Here is a 15,322-nt window from a genome sequence, read left to right as displayed (position 1 = left end):
TTTTTTTTATAATATTAAATTATTTTTTTTTTTTTTTTTTTTTTTATTAAATTTTAAAAAAAAAATAAACAAAAAAAAAAAAAAAAAAAAAAAAAAAACTTTAAAGGGACATTTCAAAAGGAAAAAATAAAAATAAAAACTGAAATTCAAATTCTGAAAATAGCTTGCCTTTTTTATTAATCATGTCATCTAACACCAATTAAAAAAACAAATATGTGAATATGATATAAAAATACGATCCCAGGATGAACACTTTGTTGCAGGCACAATTCTCTCACAGAGTATATGTTTGGAGGGCCAGTGGGGGAAGGAGTTTATTTTTGTTTTTGCTTCTCTTAAAAAAATCCACAGCAGTGCAAGTAGGGTCGGGAGGGGAGCAGGGCAAGGATTCTTTAGCAGCAAAATGTCCAAGGTTCTCTAATCACAATCAAATCAACGGATATCGGGTTTAGGGGGGAAAATAAGGACGAAGGGGATGCTGTCCAGACCCATCTGTCATCAATCACTGAGAGACTTCCGTCGCAAAAGCCCCAAATGGTGACGTAAGAAGGACGAGTTTTATTACACAAGCAATCGTAAAGTGTGTCCCTCAAGCTTTTGACCATGTGTGTCACTTAAATATATGTACAGGACTCGGGCTCCTCTCCTCCTCCGTGACCTTGCAGATCTCCACCGTCTGGTCGCTCTGGGTGGGCTCTCGGGGTCTCCCGCCGCGCTGGGCCTCCAACATCTGAACAGCATGTCCGCCGCCGACGCTGCTTCTGCTTGCCTGGCTGGCCTCGGCCTCGAGCAGAGGGTGGGCACGGGGGGGGGGGCGGTTTAATGATCGCTGTTCTGTTTCTCTCTCATCCAGGCGTGAATCTGTTCTTTCAGTTCTGGCACTGGGAAAAGAAAAGGAGAGGATTAATGCCCCAGGCGGGAGGGCTCCTCCCGGGAGCCGCTGCGTGCAGGTCTGTGTACGCGGAGAGACAAGGCCCTTCACTCCCGCACTGACATGAAGCCCGGGGAAGGCCCAGGCTCCGGCGGCGGAAAAAAGGGCAAAGGACGTCTTGTGTCTTTTCCATCGAGCGCCAGACGCCGTGTGGCTTCTGGATTCGATAGCTCTCCCCTTCTGATTAATCTCGGACGCACGACTCGGGCGCCACAGCTGGGCCCGGCGGCCTTGGGCACCGTGACTCGCCGCGCCCTCCTCTACCTGGTTCCAGCATGCTCTCTGTCAGCATCTGGCGGTTGAAGGGGTCCGTAGGGGAGTTGAGCAGGTGCCGCAGGATGATGGAGCGGTCCATGATGGTGCCGGAGGGCAGCCGCACCGGGTCGGTCATCAGGGTGTCCATCAGAGGGTCTACGGAGACAAAGCCAAGAGCAAACTCTACTCACAGAGCCGAAAACTGAAAACGAGAGCGAAACAAAGCCTGTCCTGCTTCGCATGGTCCTTCCAGGCCCCCAAGTTTAGCTGGAAGTCAGCATAAGACAGAGGCACACCCGGCGCCCCTGGTGGAGGGGAGAGCACTCTCGTCAGCTACAGCTGGGGGGCAAGAACAGGGGAGAAGGACCAGGGCCATGCAGGAAGCTCCCGCATCTGGGGACTTGCAGGAAATCCCCTCCTGCCAAGGCAAGGCTGATCCTGGAATCTTCCCGGCGGTTTCCTAGTTTGAAATCAAGACAAGGACTTTCTTTCCGCTTCTAATTGATAACAGAAACTAAAAGCAGGCAAATGTAATTTCAGAGAGCGTGCCTCAAGGAGCAACTCTAGCGCACCATGAAAAAAGGAAAAGCACAGAATGCGGTCTTTTTGTGTTACGTGTTTCGAGGTAACTCCAATCAAAGAATTCGGCAGGGAAAGAGCGGTCCGCTTGCCTCTGAACTCGTCTGGGGCGTCGCTGTAGTCGATTTCTGCGCGTGCGTTCTTGGCTACTATCTCCTCCACCTTCTCAGCTAGGAGTTTAAACTTCTCGATCGCTATTGTGGATTTGATCCCTGCCTTCCGCATCTTCGAGATCACTTCCTCAAACAGCTCTTTGCTGTAGGATCTCTGCAAGTGAGGAAAGACGACGGGAGACAAATACATTTTAAGCGGAAAAACACAAGCTGCAGAAAACGCCTCAAGTACGACCCATGTAGGAGCTTCTGGGGGGCTCAGTCGATGAAGCATCCGACTTCAGCTCGGGCCATGATCTCACAGCTCACGGGTTCGAGCCCCGTGTCAGGCTCTGGGCTGTCAGCTCAGAGCCTGCTTCGGATCCTCTGTCCCCCTCCCCTCTGGGCCCCTCCCCGCCTCTCAAAACTAAACGTGAAAAAATAAAACAGCCCTGAAATGATAACACATATATAAATACTCTCACATGACTATGAACGCAGGAAGACTGGAATATACGTATCAAACCGTACAAGGTCATTACCTCTGAGGAAGGCTTCAGGAGTGAGGCAAATGAGGGGAATTTTTAAATAGTGGAATTATCTTACAGTAAACATTCCTTTCTTTTAAAATGTAAATGTTAGGGGCGCCTGGGTGGCGCAGTCGGTTCAGCGTCCGACTTCAGCCAGGTCACGATCTCGCGGTCCGTGAGTTCGAGCCCCGCGTCGGGCTCTGGGCTGATGGCTCAGAGCCTGGAGCCTGTTTCCGATTCTGAGTCTCCCTCTCTCTCTGACCCTCTCCCGTTCATGCTCTGTCTCTCTCTGTCCCAAAAATAAATAAACGTTGAAAAAAAAAAAAACTTAAAAAAAAAAAATGTAAATGTTAAACAGAAATTGAAAATCAAGTCTGTCTGAGGCCTCGCAGGGCACTGGGCCCTGGCAGCAAACGGCGGCTCTTTCCGCTAAAGGCAGACACGGTGAGAACAGCCCGGCCCGGTTCCCAGTCGACAGGAGCTTTCTCCCGTTCGAGGTCAATCTCTCAGCTCAACGCTGAAGTGTCGGGTGCTCTGCTGACAGGAGCACGGGGGACGGTCTAGAGGACAAGTGCCCACCACAGCTGCAGTGGGACTCGAATTCTGGCTCCACCGTCTCCTCGAGCGCTGGGTGGTCTTAGGCACACCCCTCTGAGCCCCAGTTTCCTTGGGTGTAAAATGGGGGTGGTGACACCCACCTCACAGGTACCTAATTCATAAAAATCATTGCCATTTCAAAATATCACAGTATATCCTAATTCGCATTTCTGGCAAAAACACTGGCCACTTGTCAGTTCAGGGACAGTGATCCAGACGGAGGAGGGGACCGATCAAGACTCCAAGGACGGCATCGTAACCCGCTGAGCAGTCCTTCCCATCCAAGGACTCAGACGAATGTCTGCAGGATGAATTTGTCTCAGGGTCTGTATTCTCTTAGAGTGTGGAACTGATATTCCTCCATCTTTCTTCTTTCCTCTGTAAACCTCAGTCTCTAAGAAAGCGCACGTGTTCACTTCCTGTCTTCACAGGCACCCATGCCCCCTGTTACTTTCATGCACCTGAGGGGGAGACAGAGGGAAGGGCGAACGCTGGCCTCGACCTAGCGGAAATCCTGAAAGCCATCTTGCACAATCCTGAAAAGTTCGGAGAGCCTCCAGTATAGTTCTCTGAAACTAAATTACTGTACTGACCCAGCAGTTACCTTATCTGACATCTACTTATCATGAACCGGAAGCCAGTCTCCATCTCTTTGGGAAGGGGCGCAGAGGAGAAGTGGCCAAAAGGTCATAGAATAAGAGGTTGGAAGGGCAAAATGAAGATATTTTGCACAGGGGCTTGTTGCTGGTTGGGCACTGCTGCATCAGAGGCGGTTTCACCTTGAACTTCTCTTTGTAACAAGGAGCCACCTGGCCACCCTCGTGAAGCATCACCCGTTCTGTTTCTTAAAAGATGACGACTTTTTAACAACTTATGCTTGCTTATAAGTCAACTTCTAAGAGCAGCGTGGTGAGCATTGTTAGAAATCAAAGGGAGCCCGCACCGAGGGGACGTGGCATTCAGCCTCTAGGAGCAACGGTGTCAGTGCCTGGAGCAAATGCACGTTACTAAGCTGTCGCTTCGAGTCTGATGTGGGTTGGGTGAGAGATGCAGTAAAGACGCTGCTCTTGACCTCAAAGATGTCCCAGAGTCATTCTAAACTCAGATGCGAAAATATTTACAAATCGTGTATCTGATAAAGGTCTTGTATCGAGAATATATTAAAAAAACTCTTACTATTCAACAACAGAAACATAATCCATTTTAAAAAAATGGAGAAGGACTTGGACAGACATTTCTCCAAAGAAGGTATACAAATGGCCAAGAAGCACATGGAAAGATGTTCAACACTATTCGTCATTATGAAAATGTAAACCAGAACCACAGCGAAGTACCATTTCACTCCCACTAGAGTAACTATTTAAAAAAAAAAAAAAAAGAAAACTACGAAAAAATAACAAGCGTTGGTGAGAATGAAGAAATCGAAATTAGAACAGTTGTACATGATCCGTTCGTACACCGTAGAACACAATGCGGCATTTCCTCAAGAAGTTAAATGTAGTATCACCATATGACTCAGCAATTCTGCTGCTAAGTATATACGCAAAAGAATTACAGACAGGTATTCTAGTGTTTCATCACAAACACTCCGAGCAGCCACATTTATAATAGCCAAAAGTTGGAAACAACTCAAATGTCCACCAATGGATGAATGGAGAAACAAATCGTGGAGTATTCACATAATGAGATCCCACTGGGCCACAAAAAGGAATGAGCCAGTAGGCCATGTACATAAATGAACCTCAAAAACATTATGCTAAATGAAAGAGGCCAGACACAAAAGGTAGTGTATTATCTTATTCCATTTACGTGAAATATCCAGAATAGGCAAACAGGTAAATCCAAAATTATGTAAAACGAAGACAGAAAGCAGATTAATGGTTGCCGAGGGCTGGGGCAAAGGGGCGGGGATGGACAGTGACTGCGTAATGAATATGGCATTTCTTTCTGAGGGTGCTGTTTGGATAAAATGTCGGAACTAGAAAGAGGTGATGGCTTCTTAACACTGTGAATGTACTCAATGCTACTGAACTGCACACTTTAAAACGGTTAATCTTGGGGCACCGGGTGGCTCAGCTGGTTGAGGGTCTGACTCTTGATTTCGGCTCTGGTCACGATCTCATGGTTCACAGAGATCAGGCCGCACGTTGGGCTCTGTGCTGACGGCGCAGAGCCTTCTTGGGATTCTCCCTCTCCTCTCTTTGCCTCTCCCCTGCTTGAGCTCTCTCTCTCTCAAAATAAATACATAAACATTAAAAAATAATAAAATGGTTAGCCTTATGTTATGTGAATTTCACCTCAATTAAAAAAAAAAGGAAAGACTGGATGGGAGAAGTGTGACTTCAGATAGGCTCTTTATCTTTTTTTTTTTAGTGGTTATTTAGTTTTAGAGAGAAAAAGAGAAAGAAAGAGAGAGAAAGCGGGGGAGAGGCAGAGAGAGCAGGAGAGAGAGAATCCCAAGCAGGCTCTGTGCTGACAGGGACCAATCTCACAAACCCTAAAATCATGACCTGAGTTGAAATCAAGAGTCTGACGCTTAACTGACTGAACCACCCAGGCGCCCCGGACACGCGTGCTTAGCCCATTCTTGGTTGGCGGGGAGAGAAGCTCTTCCTTCCTCGCATGGCTGCCCTTTTCTTCATCCTTTGTCTTCCTGCACACACCAGACCAAACCACGGCCGCTGCTCCCAAAGGAGAAAATTGTAATTCTTGCTCCTCTGGAGCTTTGTAGACTTCCACCCTTTCTTCCCCAGTCCTCAAACCCTCTTCCAAATGATCCTCAGGACTCTAACCAGCTTACAGCCAATGTAAGTGGAAAATACCCAGCAATCAGAACAAATACCACACCGTAAAAGGAAGCCAAGAAATCCACTTAAAACACTATTCTCTACATTGGGACACTGGCACTCGTGTGCGTTTGCTTCCTGAGTCTGGAAGAACAGGGCTGTTTACACACTCAAGAGAACCCATGCACCACTGGGCAGAAACTGCCATCTGTGACGCAAGCCAGGTGCCACCACAGGCCACCACGACAATCCACAGGCCTTACCGGGTATTGTCCCCCACTTGGTTTTCACTGTCTCGCCGTGTTTATTCACGCTGCAAGGTTTGTGATGTTAACCACTTGTGATGTGGCAGCCACAGCGAGACCACACTTAATGACTCTCCCGAGTCACTTACAGTAAAAGCGCGAGAGTCTCTGGGGACTTTTCGCACCCTGACCTCTGGTGAGGCTAGAGAAGCCCAGCCGCAGCCGGCCTGCTCCCCAAGCACACACCCCACTCTGGATGGGGGTACCTCCCCATTTCCCCTCTCTCCCTCCAGACTACCACTTCCCCTCCATAGTTCTAGAAATGTGCGGTATCACAGGCTGTAGGCTAGAAACACATCTCAGCCCCTCCCACAATAACGGCAATCTCTTAAGCCCCTCTGATACACTCCTTTCTATGGAAAAACTGCTTCAGACGTGTGTTTTTTTTCCTTTGCAGGCACTTTGTCAAGACCAACTCTCTTGCTTACGTCCCAAAGTACCCACATACGTGAATTATATCTCAATAGAGCTGTTATTAAACAAACAAACAAACAATCAGTACCTAGGGGTGCCTGGGTGGCTCAGTTGGTTAAGCGTACGACTCGATTTCAGCTCAGGTTGCGGGATCGGGCCCTGTGCCGGGCTCTGCACTGACAGTGTGGGGCCTGCTTGGGATTCTCTCTCTCCCTCTCCCCTGCACATGGGCACACATGCTCTCTCTCTCAAAATAAACATTAAAAAAAATAATACCCGCTCTTTCCTTATTTTTCTATGATTCCTTTGGATGAGGTATGGGTAAAGAACCTTCTAGAATCCCTACTGCTGGTTAACCTGAAACGTGAGTAATATTTGGAGACAGAGTGTGAACGAAGATGGAGACACAGGTGAGTGTGGAATTTTGGGGCATTTTAAGCAGAAAGCAGAGGGGCTGGGAATATAGGCTCAGGGCCAGACTGACTGGGTCTGGATCCTGCCTCTATCCCATGGCACAGGCACCGCCGGGAGCAAGCCACTTCAACTCTCTGTGCCTCAGTTTCCTCATGTAAAAACAGGGAATCTAATAGAACCTACACCACAGGATTTTGTGAGGACCACATCAACAAAAATACGCCAAGTGGTTAAAACTTGGTATTCGGTTGATAAACAATCAGCTCTTATGACGCTGGTAAGACGTGGGCCAGAAGAACATGGAGGGAGAGAAGTCAAAGGGGGTGGGGCTGCGGAAATGCCAAGCGCCAAACTGCGTCCTCACAGGGGACACGAGGAATAAAGGAGAGAGAAGACTATGAAGATCACCCCACGAGGTCTGGAACCTGGAATCACAACGGCGGCAGCACTAAAGCGAACGCCTGGGAAGCAGGCTTGGAGCCCTGGGAAAGCCGGGCCTCTGTGGGAAGGTAATGGGCCTGCTGCTCGTAGCAGGACGGGCTAAGAACTCCACTGGAGACGTATCTGGGAGCCAAGTCAGCTTTTACACCCAATGAAAAAGAGCTGATCCATCTTCGTTTACGTCAGACAAGCTCCCCTGGCCGTGGTGGTGATTATTTCCATTTGCCGACTAAAAACTTCCCAAACCACAATTTAAAAAGCATCGCCTTTCTGATTTCAAGTGGGGAAAATCCAGGGACAGGTGGGTACGTCACTGCACAGGGTCTGCCCGGAAGTCCACAGAGACGCCACCTCTGGTCGCCCAGCTCAGCAGCCTGAACCCCGGCCTCCCCCCGAAATGGCCTGCCCCCCGCCCCGGGCACCGACCTGGTCGTCAGCAATGGCTTTGGCGAACCGGGCACAGTCCAGCTGCAGGTAAATATCTGTCAGTTGGTCCAACAGCTTCTTTGGTTCAAAGCCGTATTTCTCAGGGTTTTCTACTTTCAGGTCCCGGCACTTGGGGCCACAGAGTTGCTGAAGATTAAAGTTGAGCATTGCAGCCAGTCGGGGTCCCAGCTCCTAGGAAATCACAGGGTAATAGGACAATTCAAGCTGTTGAGACAAGCGAGAAGGACCAAAACTCCCATCTCAGTGGAGGAACAGGAATGGGCCGGATTAATCTGCAGAGAATCCCTTATATGTGCCGTGGATCGTAAGCTGAAGAAGAACGTTCCGCTCAAAATTTTCTTTACTCTCCATCTCTAACCCGATAATTCTAACACTTAATAACGTTGCAGGTTGATGGAATACCTACAAATATCAACGGAAGGGCGACCTTTGCTTTAAATTCATGCTTTCGGTGACAAAAAACAAGGATTACTCCAAATTCATTGAGAAGTAGGTAAGAGGGAAAATCACTCAGAATCCCATCATCATAACGTAAGTCAAAGAAATTTTTGGTATGTTCATTTAGCCGCCATTGTATGTGCATTCGTTTTCTTTCCTTTTAACATTTTACTTTTAAGTAACCTCTACACTCAACATGGGGCTCGAACTCATGACCCCGAGGTCAAGAGTCGCATGCTCCACTGAACTGAGCCAGCCAGGCGCCCTGATGCATTATTTTTCTAAATTTCAAAAGCGTCTGACAGTTCTGACAGGGTGCACCGTTCTTATTATCGGAGGCCAAGAAAGGAGAAATGCAGAAGCAGCAGAAGATAAAGTTTATGTCTTAAATCATCTTAAATGTGGCAGGTGAGAGACAAAGCACACTTAAATGAAACCAGTAGCCAATATAAACAATATGCAAAAACCCACCCGATGTCCCAGTACTTAGTACAGTAGGGCACGTGTGCTTCAAGCAAACCTGCAGGAGGAATCCTGCCTCAGGTTAGACAGTATCAGGCCATTAAAAAAAAAAAAAAAAATGTCACAGAACAAGGTTTTCATTACATTTAATGATTGCACTTATACACATCCAACTGAAATTTGGCTTTTCGAGAACCTGCTTTGCACAAAGTAAAGCGCTCCTGTATTTGACTGTTAGGAAACTGTGGAATACAGGAGTGATAAGGACAGGATATCGTTGGCAGGGTTTTATTTTTCCCCAAGTGGGAGAGGTTTGAGCTAGCCGGTGAAGAAGGCGAAACTGTGTGGCAAAGGAAACGGATGCATCGAAGCAGGCACAGGCAAAGAGTGCGTGTGGAAGGCTACGGCCAAGGCACGCGGATAGCTCAGGTCAAGGAACGGCCTTGAGGGGCGCCTGGGTGGCTCAGTCGGTTGAGCGTCCGGCTCTTGATTTCGGCTCAGGTCATGATTTCGCAGTTTGTGAGTTCGAGCCCCGTGCTGGGCTCTGTGCTGACACTGTGGACCCTGTTTGGGATTCTTTCTCTCTCCCTCTCTCTCTGCTCCTCCTCCACTTGAGCTCTCGCTCACGCTCTCTCTCTCTCAAGATAAATGAACAAAGTTTTTTTAAAAAGTAGGCCTTGAAAAAAATTAATTTTAGTTGATATGAAAACATTAGACTTTGCTTTCAATAAATTCCTTTAAAAATGAAGAACTCAGAACCAAAAATAGGCTCTATGACAATTTAGTCTCAAATAATTTATTACAGTTACCTAACAATCAAAGACTTGCTGATTTGGGGTCACTGAACGTAAAATAAAACGTGGTTTGGTGCCGGGATTGGCAAACTGCTACCTGCGGGCCAAATCTGACCTGATGCTTGTTTTCATAAAGTTTTACCGAAACACAGCCACGCTTACTGGTTTCTATATTGTCTGTGGCCGCTTACGTGCTGCAACAGCACAGCTGAATAGCTGGGACAGGCTGTACGGCCCACGATGCCTAATAATTTACTCTCTGGCCTCCGCAGAAAAAGTTGAAAGGATTTCCATTTGCCAACCCCAGGGAAGCAAGGGTCTGAACTATCTTGTTTAAATTAGTCGTGGTGTCCGTGTGCTTTCAATAGTGAGCTCAGTTTTGTTTCACCTTCCACGGCTCTTTTATAAATAGATGTGAAATGGAAAATGGGGGGGGGGGGGACTCCTTGCTGAGATGCACACAGGCCAGGGTGTGGTGATACTGTTGAACGAAGCGGTGAACGTGGAAATTGGAGGAAATGAGTAACCAAGTTACATTCCGTTGTCAGCCTGTCCATATTGCCAGGTAATTAACCACCGGCTCCCGGCCCCTTCTTGGCCTTCCTCACGACCCTTATCCTGGCCACACCGTAAAGCTTCTGTGCCGTGCGGCAGCTCCAACACCAAGCAGCGATCTCCGGTCATGTGGCTCAGTTTCCATTTCAAAAACAGGACTCCGATCTTATTAACAATATCAAGGCCAAATGTTTTGACTACCTTTGATCTGTCATAAACCGTAATTATGGCTCCCGTTACCCTTTGGCTTCTTGAGTATAGCAAAGCTACAGCTAGGAGAACCGAAGATCTTACCCGGTATCAGTGATTTCTACTTGATAGACTCTAATTTCCAACTGACGTTACTTTCTACGTCTCCTATAGATACAATACAGGAATCGATAATGATAAAAATATGTCACAGCCTCAACATTAGTGATCCCGTGTGCTCTGTAAGCAGAAAGCGAATTGAGTTATCTTGGAAAAGACTGTAGACTTCTGTCTATCCTCAGAGTGCTTTATCACCTCGCATAACTGTGAACAAAACCAGGATCAAAATTTCACTTAGTGGCTGTGAGCTGCAACGTCCAGGATCTCCACAACCACCTTTAGTTACAGGTGCCGGAGCCTGACTGTGGAATCCGACATGCAAAACAAACACCCCGAAGCTTCCACTCACCGGTCTGAGGAATGGCTTCTGGACCTGCTTGGTGAGGATATGGAACATGTCCACGGTTTCTGTTGCCAGGGCGAGATAGGAGCGTGAAACACGTTCGTCCTGAGCAAGCTGGGACTGACGGGCTTGCTGCTGATCCTATAGGAAACACGGAGCAGACGCCAAGCCAAGGTCAGTATTGGCCGTGAGCTCACTGGCACGCCGAGCGTGATGGAAAATACAGTCCGCTCCTAATGGGACAAGGGCGCAGCAAAGCCAACATGCCGAGGGAATGGGAACAACCCAAAGCAGAGAATTTTCCAGATAAGGTACAGTTCATTCCTTTCAGCATCAGAACTCTCTAGGCCTCTGAGTACGGTGACCGTGGCCCATTATTTCACTTCCACGCGACTGGGTTTCCTCAATGATAAAAGAAGTCACGTTCATGTTCTGTGCGGGATGAAATAACTGATTCTTTCATCACACCCGATACACGTGGTTGCTAACGAAGGAGAGCTCGTTCCCCTTAATAACAACTGGCAGCCATCATTATTGTGAGAACATGGACGTGTTCTGCTCCGACACCGCGGCCAATAGGTTTTGCCCCTACATGGAGCGCCTACAGATCGCTAAAAGGTTCTGAGTTTCGTCAGGCTGTCAGCCCCGACAACGGTCAGCATTCTTGCCTCCGGCACCGTCCTTGTCCTTCAGCTCTGCCATGGGCTGGGAACCAAGATGAGAAGGTCTCTGAGTCATGGGGAAAGCAAGTGGGGCCCTGAAGGCTCTGGGATGGAGAAAAGCCACAGAAACATCAGGGAAGACTGAAATCCTTACATCACGGCTCAGAGGCTGGTTTACTTTACGTAGAGGGGGAGGGGCAAGAGCCAGGACAGCTGAAGTCCCCCAACGAGTGCCCCTAGGGTAAGTGCCCTGAGTGGGTGCCTGGGGGAGGTTCTGCAACGATGCTGGGTGGCCTGCCCACTGCCCCTCGGTCAAGACTGTGCCTACGCAACATGCTGGAGCAGGAAGACACGAGAACAATGAAGTGAGAACGAGTGCAATGCGCATCTGCGTGTCGCATGCACTCGTCCAGACCTGGTGTCCGGGCCCTCCTCCAGGCCAGGCCCACCTTTCGGCTCTGGTGATAAGAGTATAGAACGAGACCAAGAGGCCCGCAAGCCTCACGGAGCCCAGACTGCAGGGCAGGGAAGAGATAAGCAGTACGCAAACATGCTTCCAGATACACGGTAAGTCTGAGAGTGATGGAGACAAATAGAGCAGAATGAGAAGGAAAGCGGTCAGGGATGGCCTCTGAGAAGGTGACATTTAAGTGGGTATCTGAAGGAAGCGAGCCAGCAGAAATCTGGGGCAAGAAGGCCCCTGTGGTTGGGGGAGGGGGAGGGAAGAGGAAAAGGGTGGGGCCAGGGGCCCACTCTAATTCGGGTCTGGACTCTGAGTGAGAAGGGAAACCGGGAAGAGTTCGGAGTCAAGCGGCGATAACGAGCAAACAGGTTTAACAGCATCCCTCTGGTATGGACACGACAAAGGTGGCGAGAGACCGGTGAGAGGGGTGACAGCAAGCCAGGCGAGAGACGGTCTAGAGGTAGGGGAAAGAGAGGAGGTCAGACATGGGTATAGCTCAAGATAGAGCCTGGGGCTCCTGGGTGGCTCAGTCGGTTGAGCGTCTAACTCTTGATTTCAACTCAGGTCATGATCCCAGGGTCATGGGATCAAACCCCATGTTGGGCACTGCACTGAGCAGTGGCGCCTGCTTAAGAGTCTCTCTCTCCTTCTCTACCTCTGACCCGCCCCCCTGCTTGTGCGCCCTCTCTCTCTCTCTCAAATTAAAAAAAAAAAAAAAAAAAAGATACAGCCTTGGGGCACTTGCTGAGAGAGAAGAATCAAGGAGGACTCCAAAGTGTTGGGTCAGAGCAATCAACAGAATGTAGTTGTCCCTTGCGCCTGGGTGGCTCAGTTGGTTAAGCATCCAACTTTGGCTCAGGTCATGATCTTGCAGTTTGTGAGTTCGAGCCCTGGGTCGGGCTCTGTGCTGACAGCTCAGAGCCTGGAGCCTGCTCCAGATTCTGTGTGTGTCTTTCTCTCTGCCTGGGCCCCCCCCTCCCCACTCACATTCTGTATCTCTCTCTCTCAAAAATAAAGATTAAGGGGCGCCTGGGTGGCGCAGTCGGTTAAGCGTCCCACTTCAGCCAGGTCACGATCTCGCGGTCTGTGAGTTCGAGCCCCGCGTCAGGCTCTGGGCTGATGGCTCAGAGCTTGGAGCGTGTTTCCGATTCTGTGTCTCCCTCTCTCTCTGCCCCTCCCCCGTTCATGCTCTGTCTCTCTCTGTCCCAAAAATAAATAAACGTTGAAAAAAAAAATTTAAAAAAATAAATAAATAAATAAAGATTTTAAAAAAGTTAAAAAAAGAAAAAAAGAATGTAGCTGTCCCTCAATGAGGTTGGGCAGACCTGGAGAGAAGATGTGGCCCCCCCCTTGTCAAGGGATACTATGAGACCACCGGGCAGAGGAGCAAGTCAACAGCTAGTGAAGCAGGTCTGGCGTCAGGAGAGATAGGAACTGAGGAGACATGTTCCAGAATCTTTAGAATAACGACCATCAAAGCCGCTGGGAATAGATGATATCACCTAGCAGTGATTTCCAACTGGGGGATCAGGCCACGTGCAGGAGTGTTTCTGGCTGCCTGATAACTCGGGGCAGGAGGGTAATTCACTGGCATTAAATGGGCGCGAGCCAGAGATGCCAAATGTCCCGCGACGTATGGTGCGGTCTTCCATTCCAATAATTCCATAATAAAGAATTATTACCACACCGAAATTCCACCGAGCACCTGAGAAACACCAGCCTTGGCAGCGAGAGCGGAGAGAGGAGGGGAGGAGCCTGAGAGCTGAGCAGCGGAGTCCCCCAGCATTCGGAGGATGGCGAGATGGGAGCAGCAGGCAGGGAGGTGGGTGGCAGGAAGGGACTTCAAAATCAAACAGACGTATTTCTGAAATAGCACTTGATTGGAACTATTTATGCTGCTTTCTCATCCATGGACACGGCAAAATCAATAGGAACTGTTATCTCCTAAGCAAACGCTACTGAGCACCGACCGTGAATGAGACCATGTGCCACAGACCCGTATCCCAACATCTACGACAGAAGCTGGTCTAAGACAAGCATCACAAGCGACACAGAGTGGGCGCTACAGAAGTATAGAGCAAGGGGAGGGTTTGGGGCGGCTCTGGCTGGGGTAGTCCAACCATGAGGGAATCCCTGCACAAGGCCTTGTGTAAAGAATGGGTAGGATTTTCATACGTAAGAACGGCAAGCAGAGAATTCGGGACAGAAAGAATGACTTGAGGCAAATGAAACAAGGAGAGCTACACATCCTGAGCGCCAGTGCTGAGCTGGGTTCGCGACATCCACCATCCCTCCTCCTAGTTTTTCCGCAAAGCAGGGATCATCTCTGCTTCAGGGACAAGGAAACAGATTCAGGAACTCTGAATGCGTAGTGGCATCAGTCCTCAAACCTAGGTGCCCTCGGCTCCAAAGTTGCACCTCTTTTGGCTAGGCCTCATCTGTTTGCCCAGCATGTTCTGCAAGGGCCCGGGGACCGGTCCAGATTGGAGCCAACAGACTGGAATGGGAGAAAAGCTTGGAAGGACTCCCGAGAGCTACTGTGGGGAGGCGTGAAACATAAGGTCTGGGCCGACTCTTGCCCGGGGGAGATGGGGAGGTGCAGGAGGGAAGCTTTGGAGGCACCACAGGAAAAAGAGTTTAAAGTGTGTTTAGAAACGAATATGAGGGTAGACAGTAGGTGAGACTCCAGTGGATGCCAGGGCAGTGCCGAGGAAAAAGAAGACAACCACCACGTTATCTCAAGAATACAAAGAGAGGGGGTCCAGCAGTGTGGCGGCCTGGACTCGGGCATCCAGCATTCACGGGCCCTGCAAAGCCCCCGGAAGGCTTCAGTCTGTAGTGTAAGCACGCTGGCTAAGCTACAGCAAGTCGTAAAATTCTCACCACAGCTGCAGGAACACTTGGAATAAAAACATCTCCTAAGTGTGCTTTCATACGTGCTTATGTATCTTAAGATACTTTTTGACTGTGCGGCATTAAGCTCGACAGTATTTTCGCACTGAGAATGCTACTGCAAGTAAAGAAACAACAGTGCTCCCTCCTCTCCCAGGAGAATTCCTTTGGGGAAGCAGTTCTGATTCTGAGCCCGGGAACAGAAGGAACCAAGATACCAAGTCCCCAGTAGTTGTCAAGAGCGAAGTAACTGATCGGGGAACCGTCTAAATGGCTGCAGTGTCAGAAAAGCATGCCAGTGTGCTGTCACGTCACCATGTCACCATGTCATGGAACCTGGCAAAACGACACTCTCTTCCACCAATAACCAAATATAAAACCAAGATCAACCAGAAGGAAAAAAAAACCCCACCAGAATCCTGCGTGATTCACATAGCTGTCTAAAGGAGATGCTGTGAGCAAATCAAATGCTTGTCTGGCACAGAATTCTAGAGAGATTTATTTCCTACTTTCATAAACTGACATCAACAACAGTCAGACAATAAAAGCTCTTCTCCAAAACAGCCCTTTAAAACTAAGAAGGCAGGAGAACGCATGTTGAAAGACTTCTCGA

At 48.8% G+C, this 15,322-nt stretch overlaps 1 protein-coding gene across 9 annotated transcripts in view; it reads right to left on the bottom strand.

The window, feature by feature from the left end:
- Positions 1–151: 151 nt before the first annotated feature.
- UBE4B (ubiquitination factor E4B) overlaps positions 152–15,322 on the bottom strand; it is a 125,549-nt gene continuing 110,378 nt past the window's right edge. For 4 of the 9 annotated variants that reach the window (XM_040460749.1, XM_040460751.1, XM_040460755.1 and 1 more), the window contains 5 exons: positions 10,699–10,833; positions 7,771–7,962; positions 1,779–2,032; positions 1,196–1,342; positions 152–881 (listed from right to left, as the gene is read on the bottom strand). In XM_040460749.1, coding sequence (XP_040316683.1) covers positions 611–881; positions 1,196–1,342; positions 1,779–2,032; positions 7,771–7,962; positions 10,699–10,833 — 999 coding nt within the window. In that variant the 3' untranslated portion in view covers positions 152–610. Of the gene's footprint in view, positions 882–1,195; positions 1,343–1,778; positions 2,033–6,715; positions 7,329–7,770; positions 7,963–10,698; positions 10,834–15,322 lie in introns of those variants that run through there. The other 5 variants (XM_040460753.1, XM_040460754.1, XM_040460764.1 and 2 more) reach the window with 3 other exon arrangements.

This window comes from Herpailurus yagouaroundi, unplaced genomic scaffold, assembly GCF_014898765.1.
Source record: "Herpailurus yagouaroundi ecotype Mexico unplaced genomic scaffold, PumYag 77, whole genome shotgun sequence".
Lineage (NCBI taxonomy): Eukaryota > Metazoa > Chordata > Mammalia > Carnivora > Felidae > Herpailurus > Herpailurus yagouaroundi.
This window is presented reverse-complemented; position numbering and strand designations above follow the sequence as displayed.